This window comes from Somniosus microcephalus, chromosome 1 (genome assembly GCF_052327205.1).
Source record: "Somniosus microcephalus isolate GS21.2 chromosome 1, FLI_Smic_1.0, whole genome shotgun sequence".
Lineage (NCBI taxonomy): Eukaryota > Metazoa > Chordata > Chondrichthyes > Squaliformes > Somniosidae > Somniosus > Somniosus microcephalus.
Genome location: NC_140987.1, coordinates 225,728,932 through 225,752,710, shown reverse-complemented (window position 1 = coordinate 225,752,710; position 23,779 = coordinate 225,728,932). Strand labels below are relative to the sequence as shown.

General features: G+C 46.0%; 1 protein-coding gene across 3 annotated transcripts in view; it reads left to right on the top strand.

Moving 5' to 3' along the window:
- LOC147124650 (coiled-coil domain-containing protein 17-like) overlaps positions 1–23,779 on the top strand; it is a 175,505-nt gene that overhangs the window by 138,702 nt on the left and 13,024 nt on the right. For 2 of the 3 annotated variants that reach the window (XM_085990967.1, XM_085990950.1), the window contains 3 exons: positions 19,413–19,552; positions 22,534–22,701; positions 23,509–23,699. In XM_085990967.1, the coding sequence (XP_085847093.1) occupies positions 19,413–19,552; positions 22,534–22,701; positions 23,509–23,699 (499 nt within the window). The remainder of the gene's footprint in view (positions 1–19,412; positions 19,553–22,533; positions 22,702–23,508; positions 23,700–23,779) is intronic. The other variant, XM_085990957.1, reaches the window with a different exon arrangement.

Below are 23,779 nucleotides of genomic sequence, written 5' to 3'. Positions count from 1 at the left end.
TGCAGGCTTACCCTCCCGGGAAAACCTGTAAAAAAAAAAAAAAACCTAAGTTCAAAGCGCACGCACAGCCTCCCCTGCGCGCGCGTTCGACCTCTGAACCTCTTCGGTAAGAGGATCGGAAGTGACGGTTTCCCGTGCATGCGCAGTGCATGCAGGAAACTGACAATTCCATTCGGCTTACGGGTGAGTACCCCGTGCGTACTCACCCAGGGAGAGCCGAATTTCTGGGCCAACGTTGTCTTTCAGATGAGACATTAAACTGAGTTCCCATTTGATCCCATACCAATATTTGAAGAAGAGTGATCCTGGCCAACATTTATTCCTCAACCAGTGTCCCTAAAACAGATGATCTGATCATTTGTTTCATTGCTGTTTGTGGGAGCTTGCTATGTGCAAATTGGTTGCCACGTTTCCTACATTACAACAGTGATTGCACTTCAAAAGTACTTCATTGGCTGTGAAGCACTTTGGGATGTCCTGAAGACATGAAAGGCACTCTATAAATGCAAGTCCTTTTTTCTTTACCAAGCAAGTGACTGATGCCATGTTTGTCAGGGGGAACAGAATCATAACTTTCCCAGTGGAAAGAAGAGACCAACTGGAGAGGGCCAAGAATGTTTACCACTGGGCAGGCTTCCCAAGAGTAGAGGAATTCACGTACCAACTTGAATGCATACGTGAACAGGAAGGGGTACCATTCCATAATTATTCAGACCACAGAAATGCGATCCTGCATGTTAATGCCAGTTATCCAGGGTGCATCCATGATTTTATTCTGCAATAGTCCAGTGCCTGCATTATTTGAAAGTCTTGAGAATGAACAAGTGGTAGTTGGGAGACCAGACAATACCCTTTTAGCCATGGCTGATAACTACAAACCCCACACAACAGCAGAGCACAGATACCGTGAGATCCATGACACAATTCGAGTTACTGTCAAGCACACCTTACGAATGCTGAAGGAATGATTCAGTTGTATGGACCAGTTGGCCAGGGTGTTGATTTACAGGCCAACCAGAGTCATTATTGTCTGCTGCATGCTGCACAATTTTGCCTTTGAATGAAGAGTGGGCGTGCCCTATACTCCGATGCACAAGTTTGGAAAAGTGAGCAATGTGGTACTGAGTTCAATAGTGAAAACATATTGTAGCAAAGTGAATTCCTGGTAACAGCTGGCTTAAATCTAGTCCATATTTCCGAGGATCAGCTGCAGGAAGAGCTAAAGGCAATTAATATGATAGAAACTCTGTTGATTACAGAACATAGAAACATAGAAGATAGGAGCAGGAGTAGGCCATTTGGCCCCTCGAGCCTGCTCCGCCATTCAATGCGATCATGGCTGATCATCCAAATTCAGTACCCAGTCCGTGCTTTCTCCCCATACCCCTTGATCCCTTTAGCCTTAAGAAATATATCCAACTCCTTCTTGAATATATTTAATGTATTGGCCTCTACTGCCTTCTGCGGTAGAGAATTCCACAGGTTCACCACACTCTGGGTGAAGAAATTCCTCCTCATTTTCTGTCCTAAATGGCCTACCCCTTATCCTTAGACTGTGACCCCTGGTTCTGGACTCCCCGACCATCGGGAACATCCTTCCTGCATCTAGTCTGTCCAGTCCTGTCAGAATTTTATAAGTTTCAATGAGATCCCCTCTCATTCTTCTAAACTCAAGCGAGTACAAGCCCAATCGTCCCAATCTCTCCTCATACGTCATTCCTGCCATCCCAGGTATCAGCCTGGTGAATCTTCGCTGAACTCCTTCCATGGCAAGAACATCCTTCCTCAGATAAGGTGACCAAAACTGCACACAATACTCAAGATGTGGTCTCACCAAGGCCTTGTACAACTGCAGCAAGACATCCTTATTCCTGTACTCAAACCCTCTCGCTACGAAAGCCAACATACCATTTGCCTTCTTAACCGCTTGCTGCACCTGCATGCTTACCTTCAGCGACTGGTGCACAAGGACACCCAGGTCTCGTTGCACTTCCCCTTTTCCCAATCTATTGCCATTCAGATAATAATCTGCCTTCCTGTTTTTGCCACCAAGGTGGATAACCTCACATTTATCCAAGTTATATTGCATCTGCCATGCTTCTGCCCAAGCACCCAACCTGTCCAAATCATCCTGTAGTTTCTCGGCATCCTCCTCACAGCACACACGCCCACCCAGCTTTGTGTCGTCTGCAAATTTGGAGATATTACATCTAGTTCCCTTGTGTAGATCATTAATATATATTGTGAATAGCTGGTGTCCAAGGACTGATCCCTGCGGTACCCCACTAGTCACTGCCTGCCACTTGGGGAAAAAGACCCATTTATTCCAACTCTTTGCTTTCTGTCTGCGAACCAGTTCTCTATCCAAGTCAATACCTTGCCCCCAATCCCATGCACCTTAACTTTACATGCTAATCTCTTATGCAGGACCTTATCGAAAGCCTTCTGAAAGTCCAAATACACCACATCCACTGGTTCTCCCTTCTCTATTTTACTAGTTACATCCTCAAAAAATTCCAGTAGATTAGTCAAGCACGATTTACCTTTTGTAAATCCATGTTGACTTTGTCCGATCCTGTCACTGTTTTCCAAGTGCTCTGCTATTACATCTTTTATAATGGACTCTAGCATTTTCCCCACTACCGATGTCAGGCTTACCGGTCTGTAATTCCCCTGTACACTGTGAGTCACATACTGGAAGAACTGTTAAATGAACAGCGCATCTGAAAGATTTTGTTGCTTTGATTTAATGTTGATTTTGTCTGAGCTAAAAATGTGTAAGATATCTTGGTACAGATTAGTAACCTAGCCTCATGCTGGGCAAAGGGTTTTGACTTAGTTGTGCTGAACTTTTGAATGACGATGAATAACTTAAAAGAGAAAGGTATAAATTCCCACAGCAGGGCCACCTATATAGAGAAGCACCAGCAATTGTGCAGAGCTGGGAAAGCAGTGACTGAATCAGGCTCCATGATGGAAGTAAATTGTTCCTGTATTTGGAAATAAGAGTCCAACTTCCTTACCTAAAGAAACAGAGGTGTGTGAGAGAATCTGCAAGAAACATAGTTTGGCTTTAAATATTGGCCCAGAAATTAGGTTCGGGGGCTTGCCGCGCATGCAAGCCCCCGATGTGCACTCACCCGGCGCGCCGACATCTGAAGCCTGGGCCTGCTTGGAATTCCTGTCACTGGCCCAGTTCAGATGTCGGCGCACTGTGCTTACCTGATCCAGCGGCATAGTTAGTTCGATGTGCCGGCTGGGATCAGGTGAGCACTGTGCAGCCAATCAGGGGAGGGTAAACTTCATTCATAAGTTTGATAGTAAGAACTGTCAAACTCATGAAAAGTACGGGCGCCCAAAAGACTAGTTTAACTTTAAATAAAAAAAAAAAAAAACATCCCAATAATTAAATAAACTATAAATAACTTAAAAAAAACTATTTTAAACAATTAATCAAATTTTTGAAAAAAATATTTTTTTTTAAAATTGGGTCTAAAACTACACTTACCTTACTGTAAAGTCCTTAAAAACAATAAAGCTGTGGAAAAAATGTTATAATTTTAAGTAATAGACCACTTACCTTAAAGAATGAAGTCCTTACGTCTCCTTTTTACATTCGTAAAAAGGAGAGGCCCTTACACACGCGCAAACCTGTAGAAAAAAAGGAATTTCAGCGCGCACGCGCAGACTCCTGCGCACACGCGTTCGTCCTCTGAACCCCTTGGTTCAGAGGACAGGAAATGCCGGTTTTCCGCGCATGCGCTGTGCATGCTGAAATCCGGCACTTCCAACGGGCCAACGCGTGAGTACCCCCGTCCGTACTCACGCGTTGGGCCCGGAATTACTGGCCTATTATAAAAGTAACATTTGTTGTGAATTTGCAAAGGCACAAAGACAGATTGTTCCTAAAATTGCTGTGGCAGGCCAACGAACGGCGCCCACCATTAGTTAGACTTGCCTGTTTAATGGCGACAATATTTTGCCCTGGTAGTGCGAGATGGAAACGCCCTCTACAGGGCATCTGGGATTTGAGTGAACAAGGCAAGCAACCGTGTATCCCCTTAATTTCAGAATCCTTCAATCTGATTTGTTAACAGTTCAAAGACCAAGAAGGAAGTGTAATTTAGAATGAATGTCAAATCAGAAAGAGAAATAAAGAGAGGGAAAGAAAGATTGGATTAAGAGAGAGAAAAAAGAGACAAAGAAAAAAAAAAGTTTTTAATACAAATTTTTAAAAAGAAATCTCCAACAACAATTAAAATCCGATTGAATGAGACTCCATACTTGTAATACTTAATTTTCAGTGCCAAAAAGGTTGACTGGCAGTAATTAACACTTATCACGTCATTAAAAGGGTACATAGATTTAAAATGGCTTGATTTAACTTTCTGTGGTGAGTTTACTTCGCATCTACTGTGCAAGTACAGGAACTTCACGCTGTGCAGTGCATTTGAATGGGGAGCCAGACAGGGAGATGCTGTTTTCATGAAGCTAACGGTGGAGCAGCAAATTTCTAACGGCAACTTTTCAATTTCCGCGTTTAATTGAGCATCTGCCCTCGCCTGAAGTTGCTGTAACATTTCTGCATAAGTAACGGCGAGCGCCATTAGCTTCTCCTGTTATTTTAACAGCAATTTTTGGGCTATTAAGTGAGTGGGCAAAACTAGTGAGGTCATCCACTTTGGACCTAAAAAAGCTAAATCGGAGCATTTTCTAAATGGTGAGGAAATTAGGAACTGTAGAGGAGCAAAGAGATTTGGAACTCCAAGTGCACAAACCATTTAAAGCTAGTAGATGGGTACGAAAACCAATCAAACAGACTGATGGAATGTTGGCCTTTATTCCAAGGAGATTGGATTACAAAGGGGAGGAATCAATACTTCAGTTGTATAGAGCCTTGGTCAGACCTTATCTGGAGTACTTCATTCAGTTTTGGGCATCGCACCTCAGGAAGGATATATTGGCCTTGAAGGGCAGTGCAGATTCACCAGAATGATACTGGGGCTTAGAAGGTTAAATTATAAGGACAGGTTGCATAAACTTGGCTTGTATAGAAGATTGATGGGTGATCTGATTGAGGGTGTTTAAACTGTTAAAAGGATTTGATAAGGAAGATACAGAGAAACTATTTTCTCTGAGGAAATCAAGAATATGGGGACATAATCTTAAAATTAAAGCTAGGCCATTTAAGAGGGAAATCAGGAAGCACTTTTTCACACAAACACTAGTGAAAATCTGGAATTCTCGCTCCCAAATGGCTGTGGATGCTGGGACAATTGGGGCTTTCAAGACTGAGATAGATAGATTTTTGTTAAGTAAGGGTATCAAGGGATATGGAACTAAGACGGGTAATTGGAGTTGAGATACAGATCAGCCATGTTCTAATTGATTGGCGGAGCAGGCTCGAGGGGCTGAATGGCCTCCTCCTGTTCCTATGTTCTTGTGTACCTATGATGCTAAACATTATAAAGGATAATATCAGTATTTATATTTTGGTGTCTGTTTATCCTTGTTCTTTTGATTCACTAGGATGCTGCCTGGCATGAAGAAATATAAATACAAAGAAACACTTGAGAAATTGGAGCTCTTTTCTTTAGGACACAGGAGATTAAGGGATGATTTGATAAAGGTGTTTTAAATTCTGTAGGAATGGGACAGAGTAGTCAGAAACAGACTGTTTCTGTGATTGCGGGGTCGAGAACAAGAGGACATAGAAATAAGATTATACGAAAGTGATTTAGGACAGAAAGCAGCAGACACCTATTTGCACAGAGGGTTTTGAAGCTACGGAATTCAATATCAGAGTTGGTGACTAAAGCAGAGACCATAGGGTTGAAACTAACCCCCCACCCCCCCAATGGTATACTGACTGGTACACTATACTGATTCTATTATTCTCCTTTTCATTGATGGCCCTCTGGATTCAGCATCTGTGTCTAGCTTGGAGAGGACTGCGGCCTCCATTGTGGACTCTCCTCAGCTATCCCTACCACCACTCTCTGCTCGTGCTTACTTGTGAATTGTGATTCACCAGGTGCGATCCCACCTAACTCTCTAACAAGACCCACCGAAGTTGCGCGTATCTGTGCTGCTGCAAGGTTGGCATGTGTCCTGTGACGGTGCACCCTCAGATGGAATCAGCTCCTCTGAAGAATCGTTCGGAAATGGCACGGGCTGCTGTTCTTCGTGTTCTAGGCCTGGAGGAGAGAAGAGAGGAATATGATTTAGTTATGGGAATGTAAAAATGTTCATTTGGTGCTGAAATTAAGTCAACATGACTTAGTCTTGTATGAGCTGTAGGTCGGAGATATTTAATGCTGTCACCATGCAGCAGTAAAGTACGAGTCTCAGCAACCCCGATGCTTAGGGACGCTGACATCCTGCTTATCGCCATGGCTTCCTGCTCCACAGTTGTCAACTCCATGATCTGTGATGGCCCACCTCCGGTCCTCTTCCTCTCCCTTGTATTTTGTGCTCTTTTCTCCTGCAAGGAGCACAACAGACCTGAGTGTCTGGAAGGCCTGTCTTCACCCGATGGATGCATTGCATTTGGCGAGGGTGACTATCCGGCAGATGTATCACGAGTGGCACTAACATACTGTGATGAAATATATTCCATTCATCACTGCCTGTTTTCTGTGTCTTGTAACTGCCTGCTTTCTGTGTCTTTTCCCTTCCCCCAGTCCTCATGTATTATGTATTGGAATGTGCTGGAATTGGTTGTGTGCAGGGCTCCGCCCATACCTGGCTCCTTTGTAATCTAAGTCAGTCAGGCATCCGCCTCCTGAAGGAAGACATCTCTCTAGTTTACGTGTTATGTTCTAAGTTAATAAAAGCCTTACTTTTGTTCTGCTAACTTCGAGTCTCGGAATAATTGAGGCACATCAATTTTATTAACTTAATTTTCAACACTATGGATCAACTCCTGAAACCCGAACGTTTGGATTTGGATCAACATGCTCCGGACGCATCAGCACGCTTTGGACACTGGTTTAACTGTATGGAATTCTTCCTGGACAATTCCGCAGCCGTCAAAGACGCTACGGACACTGCGAAGATGAGACTCGGAATGCTACGGAATTGGGTAAGCCACCGGGTTTACCCCCTCATCCAAGACGCCGATACGTACCTGGCCGCCTGCAACACCTTAAAGGCGCATTACCAGCAGCCTATGAATGAGGTGTATGCTAGGCATCTACTCGCTACTTGCGCACAGCGACCTGGGGAATCGGTGGAGGAGTTCCTAAGCATCCTGAAAAAGCTTGGCAAGGACTGTAAGTGCCGAGATGTAAAAGCCGCAGTGTACACCGACGAGCTTGTTCGCGATGCCTTTATCACAGGCCTCAGCTCCACTCACATCCGGCAAAGACTGCTGGAAAAAACGGAGTTGGACCTGAAACAGGCTGCGGACACCGCGCGGTCCCTGGAGATGGCCCAGAGAAACTCGGACGCCTACTCTTCAGCCCGCGCCGCCCACGCCGCCACGTGTGCGCCGAGGGCGCCGCCATCTTGGAAGGCATCTTCCCCGCCCGGCAGCCCGACACCGGCGGGGCCCAGCTCTCCCCCCAGAAGCCCTACGACAGCCGCGACGCGTCAAGGACCCAACTGCTACTTCTGCGGGCAGCCAAAGCACACCAGAAACCTGTGCCCGGCGAAAGGCACCACCTGCTTTAAGTGCGGTAAGAAGGGGCACTTCGGGAAGGTGTGCAGAGGGAACCCCGCCGGAAAACCAACCGCTGGAAAACCCGCCACCGCCGCGTGTGCGCCGTGGGAGCGGCCATCTTGGACACCATCTTGCCCGACCTCGTGGGGTCCGCCATCTTGTGAGCAGACAGCGTGGACGCCATCTTGTCTCGATCAGGGCCCTACAGTGGCATCGGTCACAGTGGACCAGACCAGGCCGCATCCGCTATCCAAATCAATGGTGGACATCGAGGTAAACGGGTGCCGGGTTAAATGCTCAATTGACAGTGGAAGCACGGAGAGTTTTATCCACCCTGAACTGGCACAACAACTCTCCCTAAAGGTGGTCCCTGCTCAGGGTACCATCTCTATGGCCGATAAAACCCAGACATCGACCATTCTGGGTTACTGCACGGTACAATTGTGCGTTAACGGAACTGTGTATGATAATTTTAAAGTATTAATCATGAAGAATCTATGTGCGAGCGTGATCTTGGGTTTGGATTTCCAGTGCAACCACCAAAGCATCACGCTCAAGTACGGTGGGTCCCAGCCGCCCCTCACAGTGTGCGGTCTGGCTACCCTGAAGGTAAAGCCGCCTTCGCTATTCGCGAACCTTACCCCTAACTGCCGGCCAATAGCGACCAAAAGCAGGAGGTACAGCTGGGAGGACAGGCGGTTTATTGCGACCGAGGTAGACAGGCTCCTGAAAGAGCGCATTATTGAACACAGCAACAGCCCGTGGCGCGCCCAAGTGGTAGTGGTAAGGGGTAGCGAGAAGAAACGGATGGTGATCGACTATAGTCAAACGATCAACAGGTACACCCTACTAGACGCCTACCCGCTACCCCGCATATCAGAAATGGTGAACCAAATCGCCCAATACCGGGTGTTCTCCACCATCGACCTCAAGTCAGCGTACCACCAGCTCCCTATCAGACCAGAGGACCGCCCATACACCGCCTTCGAGGTGAACGGACGCCTCTACCAATTCCTCAGAGTCCCCTTTGGGGTGACGAACGGGGTCTCGGTCTTTCAGAGGGAGATGGATCGCATGGTCGATGACCACCACTTGCAGGCAACCTTCCCCTACCTCGACAACGTCACCATCTGCGGTCACAACCAGCAGGATCACGACTCGAACCTCGAGAGGTTCCTGAAAACCGCACAAAAATTCAACCTCACCTATAACGAGGACAAGTGCGTTTTCAACACCACGCGCCTCTGCATACTGGGCAGCGTGGTGGAGAATGGGGAAATCGGACCAGACCCCGACCGATTGCGCCCCCTACGGGAGCTGCCCCTGCCCAACACTCCCAAAGCCCTGAAAAGGTGCCTGGGGTTATTTTCTTACTATTCCCAATGGGTCCCCAACTACTCCGACAAAGCCCGCCCCCTCTTGAAAGCATCCTCTTTTCCGCTCTCTGCTGAGGCCCACGCCGCCTTCAAAAGCATTAAGCAGGATATTGAGCGGGCCACGCTACAGGCAGTGGACGAGAACACTCCATTTCAAGTGGAAAGTGATGCGTCCGACTTCGCCTTGGCGGCCACCCTCAACCAGGCGGGGCGGCCCGTAGCTTTCTTCTCGAGGACCCTCCAAGGCCCCGAGATCAGACACTCCTCCGTGGAAAAGGAGGCCCAAGCCATCGTGGAGGCAGTGCGCCACTGGCGCCACTACCTAGCCGGCAAACGCTTCACCCTACTTACCGACCAGCGATCGGTAGCGTTTATGTTCAACAATAAACAGAGGGGGAAGATTAAAAATGATAAGATTCTTAGGTGGCGGATCGAGCTCTCCACTTTCGAGTACGACATCATTTACCGGCCAGGGGCCCTTAACGAATCCCCTGACGCCCTCTCACGAGGGATGTGTGCCAGCGCCACCGAGGATCGGCTACAGACCCTCCACAACGACCTCTGCCACCCAGGGGTCACGCGGCTGTTCCACTTCATAAAGTCCCGTAACTTACCCTACTCGATTGAGGAAGTTCGGTCTCTGACCAGGAACTGCCGCACTTGCGCTGAGTGCAAGCCTCGGTTCTACCGCCCAGATAGAGCCCACTTAATCAAAGCTACACGGCCCTTCGAGCGGCTCAGCTTAGATTTCAAGGGCCCCCTCCCGTCCGTCGACCGCAATGTTTACTTCCTGAACATTGTGGACGAATACTCCCATTTCCCATTCGCCTTCCCCTGCCCAGACATGACCAGCGCCACGGTCATTAAATGCCTCAACAGCCTGTTCTGCCTGTTCGGTATGCCGAGCTATATCCACACGGATAGGGGGGCGTCCTTCATGAGTGAAGAGCTATGCCAGTACATGCTGTCCAAGGGGATCGCCACGAGCCGTACCACCAGCTACAACCCCCGGGGTAACGGCCAGGTGGAGCGAGAGAACGGGACAGTGTGGAAAGCAGTCACTCTAGCTCTAAGGACCAAGGGCCTCCCTATCTCCCGCTGGCAGGAAGTCCTCTCGGATGTGCTCCATTCGATACGGTCGCTATTGTGTACGGCCACTAATGCCACGCCTCATGAACGAATGTTTGTCTTTCCTCGGAAATCCACCTCAGGCGTATCCATGCCGTCATGGCTCTCCACCCCAGGTCCGGTACTTGTGCGAAGGCATGTGAGGGGCCACAAGACGGACCCTCTCGTGGAGCCAGTACACCTACTCCACGCCAACCCCCAATACGCATATGTCCGGCACGCCGACGGAAGGGAGGACACCGTGTACATAAAAGACGTCGCCCCGGCCGGCATCGACAACAACCACGGCAATAGCAGCGACGACGATCACAGCAACCCTTACCCACCCACTACTCTTCCATCACCCCCGGAAGAACATCGACCAACGGCACCCCCACCAACTACCCCTTCAACAACCCCGGCGGCACCCCCGGCAGAGACCCAGGAGGCTACCGGGGACACCCAGCCGACACCCGCGGCACCACAACAGCCACGTCGGTCGCAGAGGACTATCAAACCCCCGAACAGACTAAATCTATAGAAGGGGTGAATGTGATGAAATATATTCCATTCATCACTGCCTGTTTTCTGTGTCTTGTAACTGCCTGCTTTCTGTGTCTTTTCCCTTCCCCCAGTCCTCATGTATTATGTATTGGAATGTGCTGGAATTGGTTGTGTGCAGGGCTCCGCCCATACCTGGCTCCTTTGTAATCTAAGTCAGTCAGGCATCAGCCTCCTGAAGGAAGACATCTCTCTAGTTTACGTGTTATGTTCTAAGTTAATAAAAGCCTTACTTTTGTTCTGCTAACTTCGAGTCTCGGAATAATTGAGGCACATCACATACATTTGAGGAATGTGTTGACAGTGCCATTTGAAGATGTTTGCTGAGAATCGGGTGAGCTGACTGAGTTGGTATCCGATTACATGAGATTGGGGTGAGTGGCAGTGGTGGAGGGTGGAAAGGGGAGTTGAGGAAGTGCATTGAAATGGCACGATGGGTGCTGCTGAAGGGGGTGGGGGTTGCACTACAAGATGTAGGTGAATCTGCAACTGCGCTCACCTTTCCTGACCTAGTTAGGTCATTAAACAGCTTCCTGCACTGAATCCACGTCCTGAGCACAACACTCCTGCTCTTCACTCCTTCAGCCCCACCTTTTTCATTAGAGCAATTTTCTTTATTGCTTTTATCTTCTCGTTATTGCGGAATAGGACCTCCTTCGTGGCCTTCACTGCACCCAGCAGTACGTCAAGGGCTGGCTGATTAAAGCAGGTGCAGCCTTTGCTCTGCCTGACTTCATTTCCAATCCTAGTAATCTACAATTCACCCAAATCCTCCAAATTCCAGCTGTGCACTGGCTTTTAAATAGTTGAGGTGAAATTGTGCCATGCTGGTGTGCTTCACTCTCGCTCCCGCGCATTGGAGACGCGAAACCCAGAAGTAAAATGATAATGAGGCATCCATGTTGAAAACGGACATTCTCGCGCGTCCCCTGAACTTTCGCGTTTTGAGCCTGCTAACGCGCCTCCCCCCATCCCTTGCGCTCTGAACCTGTCTCTGCGTTAATATCGACCGCACAGCAAAATTTAATAATCGGTTAGACAAGTGTTTGAAGGAATGAGGGATAAAGGGATATAAGAACAGGGTGGGCACATAAGATTAGGACTACTGCGTATGTGGATGATAAACATCAATATGGACTGGTTTGGTGTATGGCCTGTTTCTGTGTGATAACTTCCATGTAATTCTATGTTTTACGTTTTAAGAAACAGCTTGCAGACAGATGTTTTGTGCAGCTATTCCCTCCTCCCCCCACCCCTGTTGTGACATCATGAATAGGAAATACATTCCACAATGCACTGTTGACATATATTTTAGCCCAAGTTATGTGTTGTGAACGGAGAGGAAACACGTTGAGGGAAGAATTACATTTTTTATTGTGCAACACTGCCTGCACTAATCTCCTAAATGTGCTACTTCATCCTACACACCATTTCATGCCCCCTAATAAATATTTATGGTTTTAGCTGAGTGAGTTTCTATCGAGTTTTTTCTCCATATTCTATCTTTATATATGGCTCTCGGCTTTGGTAAGGTCATCTTTACACTTGTTAGTTACCTTGTCCAATCTCAGGCCATAATAACAAGAATTAGGAGCAGGAGTAGTCCATATGGCCCCTCAAGCTTGTGCCACCTTTCAATAAGATCATGGTTGATCTTCTACCTCAACTCCACTTTCCTGCCCTATCCCCATATCCCTTGATTCCCTTAATATCCAAAAATCTATCGACATCTGTCTTGAATATACTCAACGACTGAGCCTCCACAGCCCTCTAGGGTAGAGAATTCCAAAGAATCACCACCCTCTGAGTGAAGAGTTTTCTCCTCATCTCAGTCCTAAATGGCCGACCCCTTATTCTGAGACTGTGACCCCTGGTTCTGGACTCCCCAGCCAGGGGAAACATCCTCCCTGCATCTACCCTGTCAAGCCCTGAAAGAATTTTGTATGTTTCAATGAGATCACCTCTCATTTTTCTGAACGCCACAGAATATAGGCCTAGTCTACTCGATCTCTCCGCATAGGACAATTCCCCCCATCCCAGGAATCAGTCTGGTGAACCTTCGTTGCACTCCCTCTATGGCAAATATATCCTTCCTTAGGTAAGAAGACCAAAACTATACACAATAATCCAGGTGTGGTCTCACCAGGGCCCTGTATAATTGCAGTAAGACGTCTTTACTCTTATACTCAAATCCTCTTGTAATAAAGGCCAACATACCATTTGCTTTCCTAATTGCTTGCTGTACCTGCATGTTAACTTTCAGTGATTTGTGTACAAGGACACCCAGGTCCCTCTGAACACCAACATTTCCCAATCTCTCACCTTTTAAAAAATACTCTGCTTTTCTATTTTTCCCACCAAAGTGGATAACCACATTTCTCCATGTTATATTCCATTTGTCATGTTCTTGCCCACTCACTTAGCCTGTCTATATCCCCTTGAAGCCTCCTTGCATCCTCCTCACAACTTACATCCCCACCCAGCTTTGTATCATTGGATATATTACATTTGGTCCCCTCATCCAAATCATTGATGTAGATTGTGAATTGCTGAGGCCCAAGCACTGATCCTTGCGGTACCCCACTAGCCTGCCAACTCGAAAATGACCCGTTTATTCCTACTCTCTGTTTTCTGTCTGTTAACCAATCCTTAATCCATGCTAGTATATTACTAGCATGTCAACAAGGGCAGACGTCGATGACGAAGTCCAACACCGCCTTCAGTGGGCCAGTGCAGCCTTCAGCCGTCTGAGGAAGAGAGTGTTTGAAGACCAGGACCTCAAACCCAGCACCAAGCTCATGGTCTACAGGGCAGTAGTGATACCTGCCCTCCTGTATGCTTCAGAGACATGGACCATGTACAGCAGGCACCTCAAAGCACTGGAGAGGTACCACCAACGCTGCCTCCGCAAGATCCTGCAAATCCATTAGCAGGATAGGTGCACCAATGTCAGTGTTCTCGCTCAGGCCAACATCCCCAGCATCGAAGCTTTGACTACGCTCGATCAGCTCCGATGGACGGGCCACATCTTCCGTATGCCCGATACGAGACTCCCAAAACAAGCGCTCTACTCGGAGCTCTGACACGGCAAGAGAGCCCCAGGTGGGCAGAGGAAACGCTTCAAGGACACCCTCAAAGCCTCCTTGAAAAAGTACAACATCCCCACCGACACCTGGGAATCCCTGGCCCAAGACTGCACAAAGTGGAGGAGAAGCATCTGGGAAGGCGCCAAACACCGCGAGTCTCTTTGCTGGGAGCAAAGTGGATAACTTCACATTTCTCCCCATTATATTCCATTTGTCATGTTCTTGCCCACTCACTTAGCCTGTCTATATCCCCTTGAAGCCTCTTTGCATTCTCCTCACAACTTACATTCCCATCTTCACGTCCTGTGCCTTCCATGCAATTAAATTAAGAACATAACATAAAAATTAGGAGCAGGAGTAGGCCAATCGGCCCCTCGAGCCTGCTCCACCATTCAATAAGATCATGGCTGATCTGATCCTAACCTCAAATCTTCTATCACTCTCCATCCCACCCGAACCCATGTGATCTCCCGGGAGAGGCGAAAAACCAGATAAAAAACCCAATGGCCAATTTGGGAGAAAAAATCTGGGAAATTCCTCTCCGATCCATCTAGGCGATCGAAACTCTTCCAGGAGATCACCCTGTCCCTATATTTTCTACAGTACTTACCTTCTGTAAAGGCGATCTCCACCCCAGCCAGGAACAGGAATAAAACCATCTCCTGAAATCTAACACAGAATTAGAACACAAGAAGTAGGAACAGAACCAGGCTACACGGCCCCTGAGCCCGCTCCACTACCCACAGGGCCATGACCATTCCGAACCTAGACTCATGTCCAATTTCCTGCCCGCTCCCCGTAACCCTTAATTCCCTTTACTTCTAGGAAACTATCTATTTCTGTTATAAATTTATTTAATGATGTAGCTTCCACAGCTTTCTGGGGCAGCAAATTCCACAAACCTACCACCCTCTGAGTGAAGAAGTTTCTCCTCATCTCAGTTTTGAAAGAGCAGCCCCTTATTTTAAGATTATGCCCCCTAGTTCTAGTTTCACCCATCATTGGGAACATCCTCACCGCATCCACCCGATCAAGCCCCTTCACAATCTTATATGTTTCAATAAGATCGCCTCTCATTCTTCTGAACTCCAATGAGTAGAGTCCCAATCTACTCAACCTCTCCTCATATGACCACCCCCTCATCCCCGGGATTAACCGAGTGAACCTTCTTTGTACTGACTCGAGAGCAAGTATGTCTTTTCTTAAGTATGGACACCAAAACTGTATGCAGTATTCCAGGTGCGGTCTCACCAATACCTTGTATAATTGCAGCAATACCTCCCTGTTTTTATATTCTATCCCCCTAGCAATAAAAGCCAACATTCCATTGGCCTTCTTGATCACTTGCTGCACCTGCATACTAACTTTTTGAGTTTCGTGCACCAGGACCCCCAGATCCCTTTGTACTACAGTACTTTCCAGTTTCTTGCCATTAAGATAATAACTTGCTCTATGATTTTTCCTGCCAAAGTGCATAACCTCACACTTTCCAGTATTGTATTCCATCTGCCAAATCTCTGCCCACTTACTTAGCCTGTCTATGTCACTTTGCAGGTTTTTTATGTCCTCCTCACTCACTACTTTCCCTCCCATCTTTGTATCATCTGCAAACTTCGATATGTTACACTCGGTCCCCTCCTCCAAATCATTAATATAGATTGTAAAGAGTTGGGGACCCAGCACTGACCCCTGCGGAACACCACTAGTTACTGATTGCCAGTCTGAGAATGAACCATTTATCCCAACTCTCTGCTTTCTGTTAGAGAGCCAATTCTCCACCTACGCCAGAATATTACCCCCAATCCCGTGATTTTTTATCTTGAGCAATAATCTTTTGTGTGGCACCTTGTCAAGTGCCTTTTGGAAGTCTAAATACACTACGTCCACTGGTTCTCCTTTATCCACCCTGTATGTTACTTCCTCAAAGAACTCAAGCAAATTTGTCAAACATGACTTCCCCTTCATGAAACCATGCTGAGTTTGTCCTATTAAATTATGTTGATCCAAATGTCCCGTTACTGTCTCCTTAATAATGGACTCTAACATTTTACCAACCACAGATGTTAGGCTAGCAGGTCTATAGTTTCCAGCCCTCTGCCTACTACCCTTTTTAAATAAGGGTGTTACATTAGCAGTTTTCCAATCTGCCGGGACCTTTGCTGAGCCCAGGGAGTTTTGGAAAATTATTACCAATGCATCCACAATCCCTACCGCCACTTCCCTCAAGACCCTAGGATGTAAGCCATCAGGTCCAGGGGATTTATCCGGCTTATCCCATTATTTTACCAAGTACCACTTCCTTAGTGATTTTAATCGTATTTAGCTCCTCTCCCCCTAGAGCCCCCTGTTTGTCCAGTGTTGGGATATTAGTGTCCTCTACCATAAAGACTGATACAAAATATTTGTTCAGCGTTATTGCCATCTCCATGTTTCCCACCATTAATTTCCCAGTCTCATCCTCTAAGGGACCAACATTTACTTTAGCCACCCTTTTTCTTTTTATTTAACTATAGAAACTTTTGCTATCTGTTTTTATATTTTTTGCTAATTTACTTTCATAATCTATCTTCCCTTTCTTAATCAATCTTTTAGTTATTTTTTGCTGTCTTTTAAAGACTTCCCAATCTTCTATCTTCCCACTAGATTTGGCTACCTTATATGCCCTTGTTTTTAGTTGGATACCATCCTTAATTACTTTACTTAGCCACGGATGGCTATCTTTTCTTTTACACCCTTTTTTCCTCAGTGGAATATATTTTTTTTGGAAGTTGTAAAATAACTCCTTAAATGTACACCACTGATCATGTATCGTCTTACCCTTTAATCTATTTTCCCAATCCACTCTACTCAATTCTGCTCTCATACCTTCATAGTCTCCTTTATTCAAGCTCAGCACGCTTGTTTGAGATCCAACCTTCTCACCCTCTACTTGAATATGGAATTCAACCATGTTATGGTCACTCATTCCAAGGGGATCCTTTACTAGGATATTTTAAATTAATCCTGTCTCATTACACAGGACCAAATCTAAGGTTGCTTGCCCCCTGGTCGGTTCAGTTATATACTGCTCAAGAAACCCATCCCTAATACACTCAATGAACTCATCCTCAAGGCTGCTCTGCCCAGTTTGATTTGTCCAGTTAATATGATAGTTAAAATCCCCCATAATTATAGCTGTTCCCTTATTACAAGCCTCAACTATTTCCTGATTAATACTCCGTCCAACAGAGTTGCAACTGTTCGGAGGCCTATAGACTATGCCCACTAGTGTTTTTTTCCCCTTATTATTCCTTATCTCTACCCAAACTGTTTCACTATCCTGCTCCTTTGACCCAATATCATTTCTCTGTATTATAGTGATTCCTTCCTTTATTAACATAGCCACCCCACCTCCCCTCACTTCCTGCCTGTCCTTCCTGATTGTTAAATAACCTGGTGTGGCATTGCCACATTGGGGAAACACTGTGTGTATGTAGATAAACCTGTATAATCCCCTTTTAACTGCTGTATTCCCCTCCCCCCACAAGACAGTTGCAAGCTGAGAGGAATAAGGCATGTTCAGACTTGCCTGCTGCTGAGAGAAGGAAAACCAATCAGGTTCCAGCAGGTGACCAATCCGTGAGTCATCACAGGCTCGCGGGCTTTATGAATTCAGTACTGTATTGTGAGAGTTGGAGTAAAGACCTATTTCTTGTAGCTCGCTGTGTTGCCTATTTCTTTACACGGGAGACTGTAGTCTCCCACACTGGTATGTTTAATTCCCAGTCATGGTCACCCTGCAGCCATGTTTCTGTAATGGCCACAAGATCATACCCATATGTAGTTATTTGTGCCGTTAACTCATTCATTTTGTTACGAATGCTGCGTGCATTCAGATAAAGAACTTTCAAATATGTTTTGTGACACTTAGTTCCTGTTTTTTCCCCTTTTACTACTTTACCTTTTACTCCATACCTTCTGTCCCTTCCTGACACGTTCTGTTTTTTAATTTCCCCACTGCTACCTAAGTCTATGACCTTCTCCGTTGTCATTTCTGTTATTTGCTCTCTAGAAACCTCCCCCCCACTAATTAGTTTAAAGCCCTCTCTGCAGCCCTAGTTATATGATTCGCCAGGACTCTAGTCCCAGCACTGGCCAAGTGGAGTCCGTCCCAACGGAACAGCTCCCTCCTGTCCCAGTACTGGTGCCAGTGTCCCAAGAAGCAAAACCCATTTCTCCCACACCAGTCTTTGAGCCACGCACTTAACTCTTTAATTTTATTTATCCTAGCCAAATTCGCTCGTGGCTCAGGTAATAACCCAGAGATTATTACCCTTGAGGTTCTGTTTTTTAATTTGACCCCTAGCTGCTCATACTCCTTTAACAGAACCTTCTTCCTTGTCCTATCTACGTCGTTTGTACCAACATGGACCACGACAACTAGATCCTCCCCCTCCCACTCCAAGTTTCTTTCCAGCCCAGAAGAGATGTCCTTAACCCTGGCACCAGGCAGGCAACACAGCCTTCGGGACTCCCGCTCTTGACTGCAGAGAACCCTATCTATCCCCCTAATGATACTATCCCCTACCACTACAACATTTCTTTTTACTCCCTCCACTTGAATGGCCCCCTGCACCACGGTGCTGTGGCCAGGTTGCTCATCCTCCCTGCAGTCCCCGCTCCTGCCCTCACAGGGAGTAAGAACCTCAATCCTGCTTGACGAGCAAGGGCTGCGGCTCCTTCAATACTACATCCTGGATCCCTGTACCTTCCTCACTCGTAGTCACACCGTCCTGTCCCTGACCACGGACTACATCTGCAGTAAATAATTTCATAGGTCATTAAATTGGACCTTAATTTGGAAAAAGTGTGGACTCTTGCAAATCTTTTCCATGCGTTTTTGACACTTTTAATATTTGGCGGTATTTTGCATTTTGTATTTTTAACACGAGTGGTCTGTGCTTTTACCATAATCGCTAATAGTTATTGTTGGAAATATTCTGCTGTACTTGGAGAACTGCATTTTTGTAGCTCTGAGAATTACCAAAGGTAGAAAAATGGATGCCTGTAAAACCTCACTAACCTTGCCTGACATTACAATTTATTACATGAAAACTTCAATATCTGGCAACTCACTAAAATTTCACTGGTGTTTGTCTCTTACTTTTTGCTGTTATTTTTTTCAAGCATAAAAGGTGCTTAAATGGAATTTTTTGGATCTGATTTGTTGTTTACTGTATTTTATCAAAGAAAATAGACTGAAGGAGTTTGAGTTGCCCTTGGATAAAACATTTATCTGAGGTACAGTTTCAATGTTTGTATTTGGTTGAGTTTTGCTTCTCCTCCCAAGCCCTGCACCATATCTTGGCCAAAAGGATGAATTTTTGACCTGCTCGTAGGTCTCTACCAGTTACCTGATTGATTGATTGCTGGGAGGTGTACAAAGAACAGCTAGAATGATCCTTCCTCTGATTTTCCCTCCCTCATTTGTCTTGGCCTCTGCTCAGCTCTTCCAAAGATGGCATGGCTGAGATTGGTAGCTCGTTGTGTTGGGCATGGTCTATTTTTCAGCAGAATTGGATGATGATACTCCCTGTGTGATTTGTGTTGACGACTCATGTATCTGAATTTCCCCCACAGTGCCTTGCGGCTTTCCTACCTGCAGAACGGCGGCAATGATCAGCTGATCCTCGTGCAGCTACATGACCTTTTGGCAGAAGCCCTGCAACTGGAACGGAGGGTGAAGCACCCAAGGACTCACCGGAAGGAGAGGAATCACAGTATGGTCGTGTAGAAGTTTGTTTAGTAATGGTGCTAACGTATCGGAATCTCATTCATACCTATGCGGAACATTGCCAGCCTGTTGTGCTAGGGTGTACATCAATCAGTGTGTACCTCCTACCTACCAGCACTGCAGGCTGCTTGGCCTTTGTACAAAGAAGCCCACTAATTATCTTCAGATCTTGATCAGGCCAATTTTGTTTTGTTGTTGTTGCTGCTCTTTCTGATTTTTTTTCCCCTCACAAACGGACAGATGTGAGAAGATGCCAAGTTGAACATGGAAACTAAAACAAGTGTGTACATCTGTACCAAAAAGTGAAGGAAAGTGTATAATACAACAGAAAATTATTTTTTAAAAATGAATGAGACAGCTGAGTTTCATCAGAGGCTACAATGCAGAGGCTTTTTAATAACTCAATACAGCTGGGGATGTAGGTCGTTAAAGCAACAGTCTGGAATAATCTGGGTACGGTAGTGTTGTGGTTATTTTATTGGACTAGTAATCCAGAGTCCTGGACTAATAATCCAGAGAACGTGAGTTCAAATCCCAACATGGCAATTAGAATTCAGGTAAAAAGAAAAGCTGGAAATAAAAAGTTGGTGTCAGTAAAGTGACCATGAAGCTGTCGGATTGTTGTAAATCCCAACTGGTTCACTAATGTTCTTTAGGGAGTTAAACCTGCCATCCTTAACTATAGGACTCCAGTCCCCCACTAACATGGTTGACTCTTAACAAGCCAATTAGTTGGATCAAACAACTACAATCAAGAAAAAGGCTCCCCACCCTCCGGGCAGCTAGGGAATAGCAATCAATGCCAGCCTTGCCAACGACGCCCACATCCTGAGAATGAATTAAAAAAATTTAAGCAGTGAGTAAAGGCTAGTGTGGAGCAAGACCTTCAAGTGTCCTGCTTCCACAATAGTCTTGGAAATAGTGAGAAGGTCAAATGTTACAGCCCGAGTATGAGGGCAGTCACCTGGTGGGAGTTTTTAATTTTTTTTTTTGGCTTGTAACTTTTTGAAGATTACTTATAGGCCAGGTTTTCACACAACTACTCAAAGCTCGTGCCACCATCACTTTTTTTAAAAGGCTAACTTCACAGGTATAAGTAGTATTGTCAAAGAGCCATAGATTCATAATGGCACAGAAGGAGGCCATTTGACCCATCGAATCCATGCCGGCTCTCTGCAGAGCAATCGAGTCGGTCCCATTCCCCCGCTCTATCCCCATATTGATAGAAATATCACTTTGCATTACTGCCTCTGAGCTACCTCCGTCACCTCCACAGCTCAAACACCATTCATGTCTAACTTTTAAGGTGCAACATGTTTGAGCTCTACCATACAGTATGCTGGGATGAAGGGCCTACGCACCTCCCCCTCCCCCCCGGGCACACCCCCTTACTCTGCGAAGCTCTTGAGATTCTACCAAGTGGAAATCGAGTACCTCCCCCGAGGGGGAGATGGAGGGAGAGTAGTTGATGGGCCGCTGGTCCACACGTTCCGGCAGGCGGCCACCCTACTCCCCGGCCCCCACCTACTTGTTTACTAGAGGTTATTGGCTTGACAAAATCTACACAGGGTAAAGCGAATGGGGGATCAGATAAATTCTGAGGAGAAATACTTGAAAAAAATCGCATTACTTTTTTTGAATTATTAGTTAGAAGTAGTGTAATGTGATTGGTCCTAAAATAAGGGCAGTGTGTGCACAAATTTCTGATTTGAGGTGCTAGTGGGTTAGACTTCACCGGAAGTCCTCCCCTCAAACCCCAGAGGCTCAGCTTGAGGTCTTGTTCTTCACTCAACTGATTGATTTAATATATACAATACTAGCTGGGGGGGCCCCGCATTGCCAGGGCTGTTTTGGGCCGGGCGGTTTAAATCGAGTCCCAGGCTTTGGGGCCTGTCTCTCTGTCCCTCTGTGAATCTGCTGCCGGGCAACATTTTAAATCGAGTCCCAGGCTTTCGGGCCTGTCTCTGTGTCTCTCTGTGAATCTGCTGCCAGGCAACATTTGTACCTTTTAATACCTTCAAAGATGAAAGTGAAAGTACTTATAAAAAGTTTTTGGTAAATCTTATGTTATTTTTAAAAGAGATACTAACTTTTTCAAAGCTGGATTAGCAGATTTTGAGCTGGAAGTAAATGGGGTTCTTAGCTTGAGGCAATGGCTGCCAGATCCCTGAGATGAAAACAATTAGTCCCGCCCACACACACACCGATTGGCCAACCATCAGGTGACTGAACTGTAGGATTGGTCAATCATGACGGCACAGGATTGGTGGACCTTGACGTCAGTCACTCAATGCTAATTAGCAGATAATGAGTGGAATTTTGAAGGTTTTTTTGCATAAGGCGCGAACAATTTTTGTCCGAGCGAAAAGTAAATACGCTTACGACCGTCCTGGAACGGTAAGCTTTCTTTGGAGGTAACGCACGCGTAGGTACGCTCTATAACTTTCGAGCGTATAGCCGGACAGACAAAACGTAAGGAACCACTTTATATAGATAGATAGTAGAAGATAGATAGATAGATAGATAGAAGAAGATAGAAGAAGAAGATAGATAGAAGAGAAGATAGATAGATAGATAGATACTGACTCCCCAGGTTTGATATTAACCCCCCCCAACAGCGGGCGGGAGAGGGGAGGGGGGGGTTAAAAATAAAAATTCGCAAAGCGCCACTCCAACATGCCATGTATGCGTCTGCTGCCATTTTTACGGCGGCGGGTTGCGCCTTGGAGAAGCAGGACACTACATTATAACATTTAAATCAGGCTCCCATGGGAAATGGAATAAAGAAATGATAATGAATTCCAGCCGTTACATTTGGCTAACCTCGGCGTTCCCTGGTTTCCCCGCCATTACCGCATTCCCCGCACCCTCCCCGCCTCACCGTAAATATCGGGGCCCCCATCTCTTATATTTAAATAAAGTTTATTATAAAATCTGCATTTAAACAGGCTCCATCTTGATTGGCAGGGGGACACGATACATTTAAACGTAATTTGGATTCGGAGCTAATCTCTCTGGAGGTAGAAAATCAGCAGCTGGAAGAAGAAATTCTTAAACTGCAGCTACAACGACAAAGGAACCGTGGAAGTCAAAAACCACTGAAGACTTCCATCAGCCAAAGGCTAATGTTATCGTGTAAGCTTCGCAAAGTTTTTATCAGCTTTCATTCATTTATTGGGATCCTAAAAAGCAAATACAGTGGAGTCTTATGTGTTTGCAACAGGGCAGGAGAGATAAAAAGTGAACTAGCATCAGTATCTGGACAAGTGCACTATTATGTTGGGAAAGCATGTGGGATATGAGATTGGTTTGAGACTTAAACTGACTGGATTTCCAATTTAAAACCTGTGACATGCCAGTTGTATAGTTGACTGATCTCTTCTGTTTTAAAGAAAGAACTTGCATTTATATAGCACCTCTCACAACCTCAGGACGTCCCAAAGTGTTTTACAGCCAATGAAGTACTTTTGAAGTGTAGTCACCTTTGTAATGTAGAAAACGTTGCAGCCAATTTGTGCACAGCAAGGTCCCACAACCAGCAATGTGATAATGACCAGGTAGTCTGTTTTAGTGATGTTGGTTGAGGGATAAATGTTGGCCAGGACACCGGGGAGAACTCCCCTGCTTTGTCTTTGAACAGTGAATAGATTCACTCTTATGGCAAGGTCATTAAGAGGTCACAGAGTGCCTGGTGCAGCGAGTTAAAATATCACCCTGGTGCAAGAGGTGGGTGCCTCAATCCCAGTGGAGGTTGGGGTTAAGGCACATTATTGAGGCAGAGGAGAGGGAGCTTTACACTGCATCAGGCCTAAAGTCTACCTGACCTCTTAAGTGCTTGATGCTGACACCTATGATAAAAGGCTTCTATTCCCAAGCATTAACATTACTTGCTTTGAGAAGAAAAAAAAACATTGTAATTGAATGTTAAAATTTCATCTTCAGTAGATGGGGATGAAAACGATCAACTGCAACTGACTCGGAAAGATAGCAATCAGAAAATGAGGGCTCTGAGGACCGAGATCGACCTCTTGAAACAAGAGATGGAGATTCAGCATCTTCAGCGTCACATGAGGAGCTCGAAGACACGAGACCTTCCCATTGCTCCCATTCCAACTCCTCCCCTCCTGCCAATGGTAAGCGCAGATTGCAACCTTTGCAGCTTTGGCATCAAACAGACTTGGTCACTTATCCAGTTCTGAGCGTTAAAGGCAGA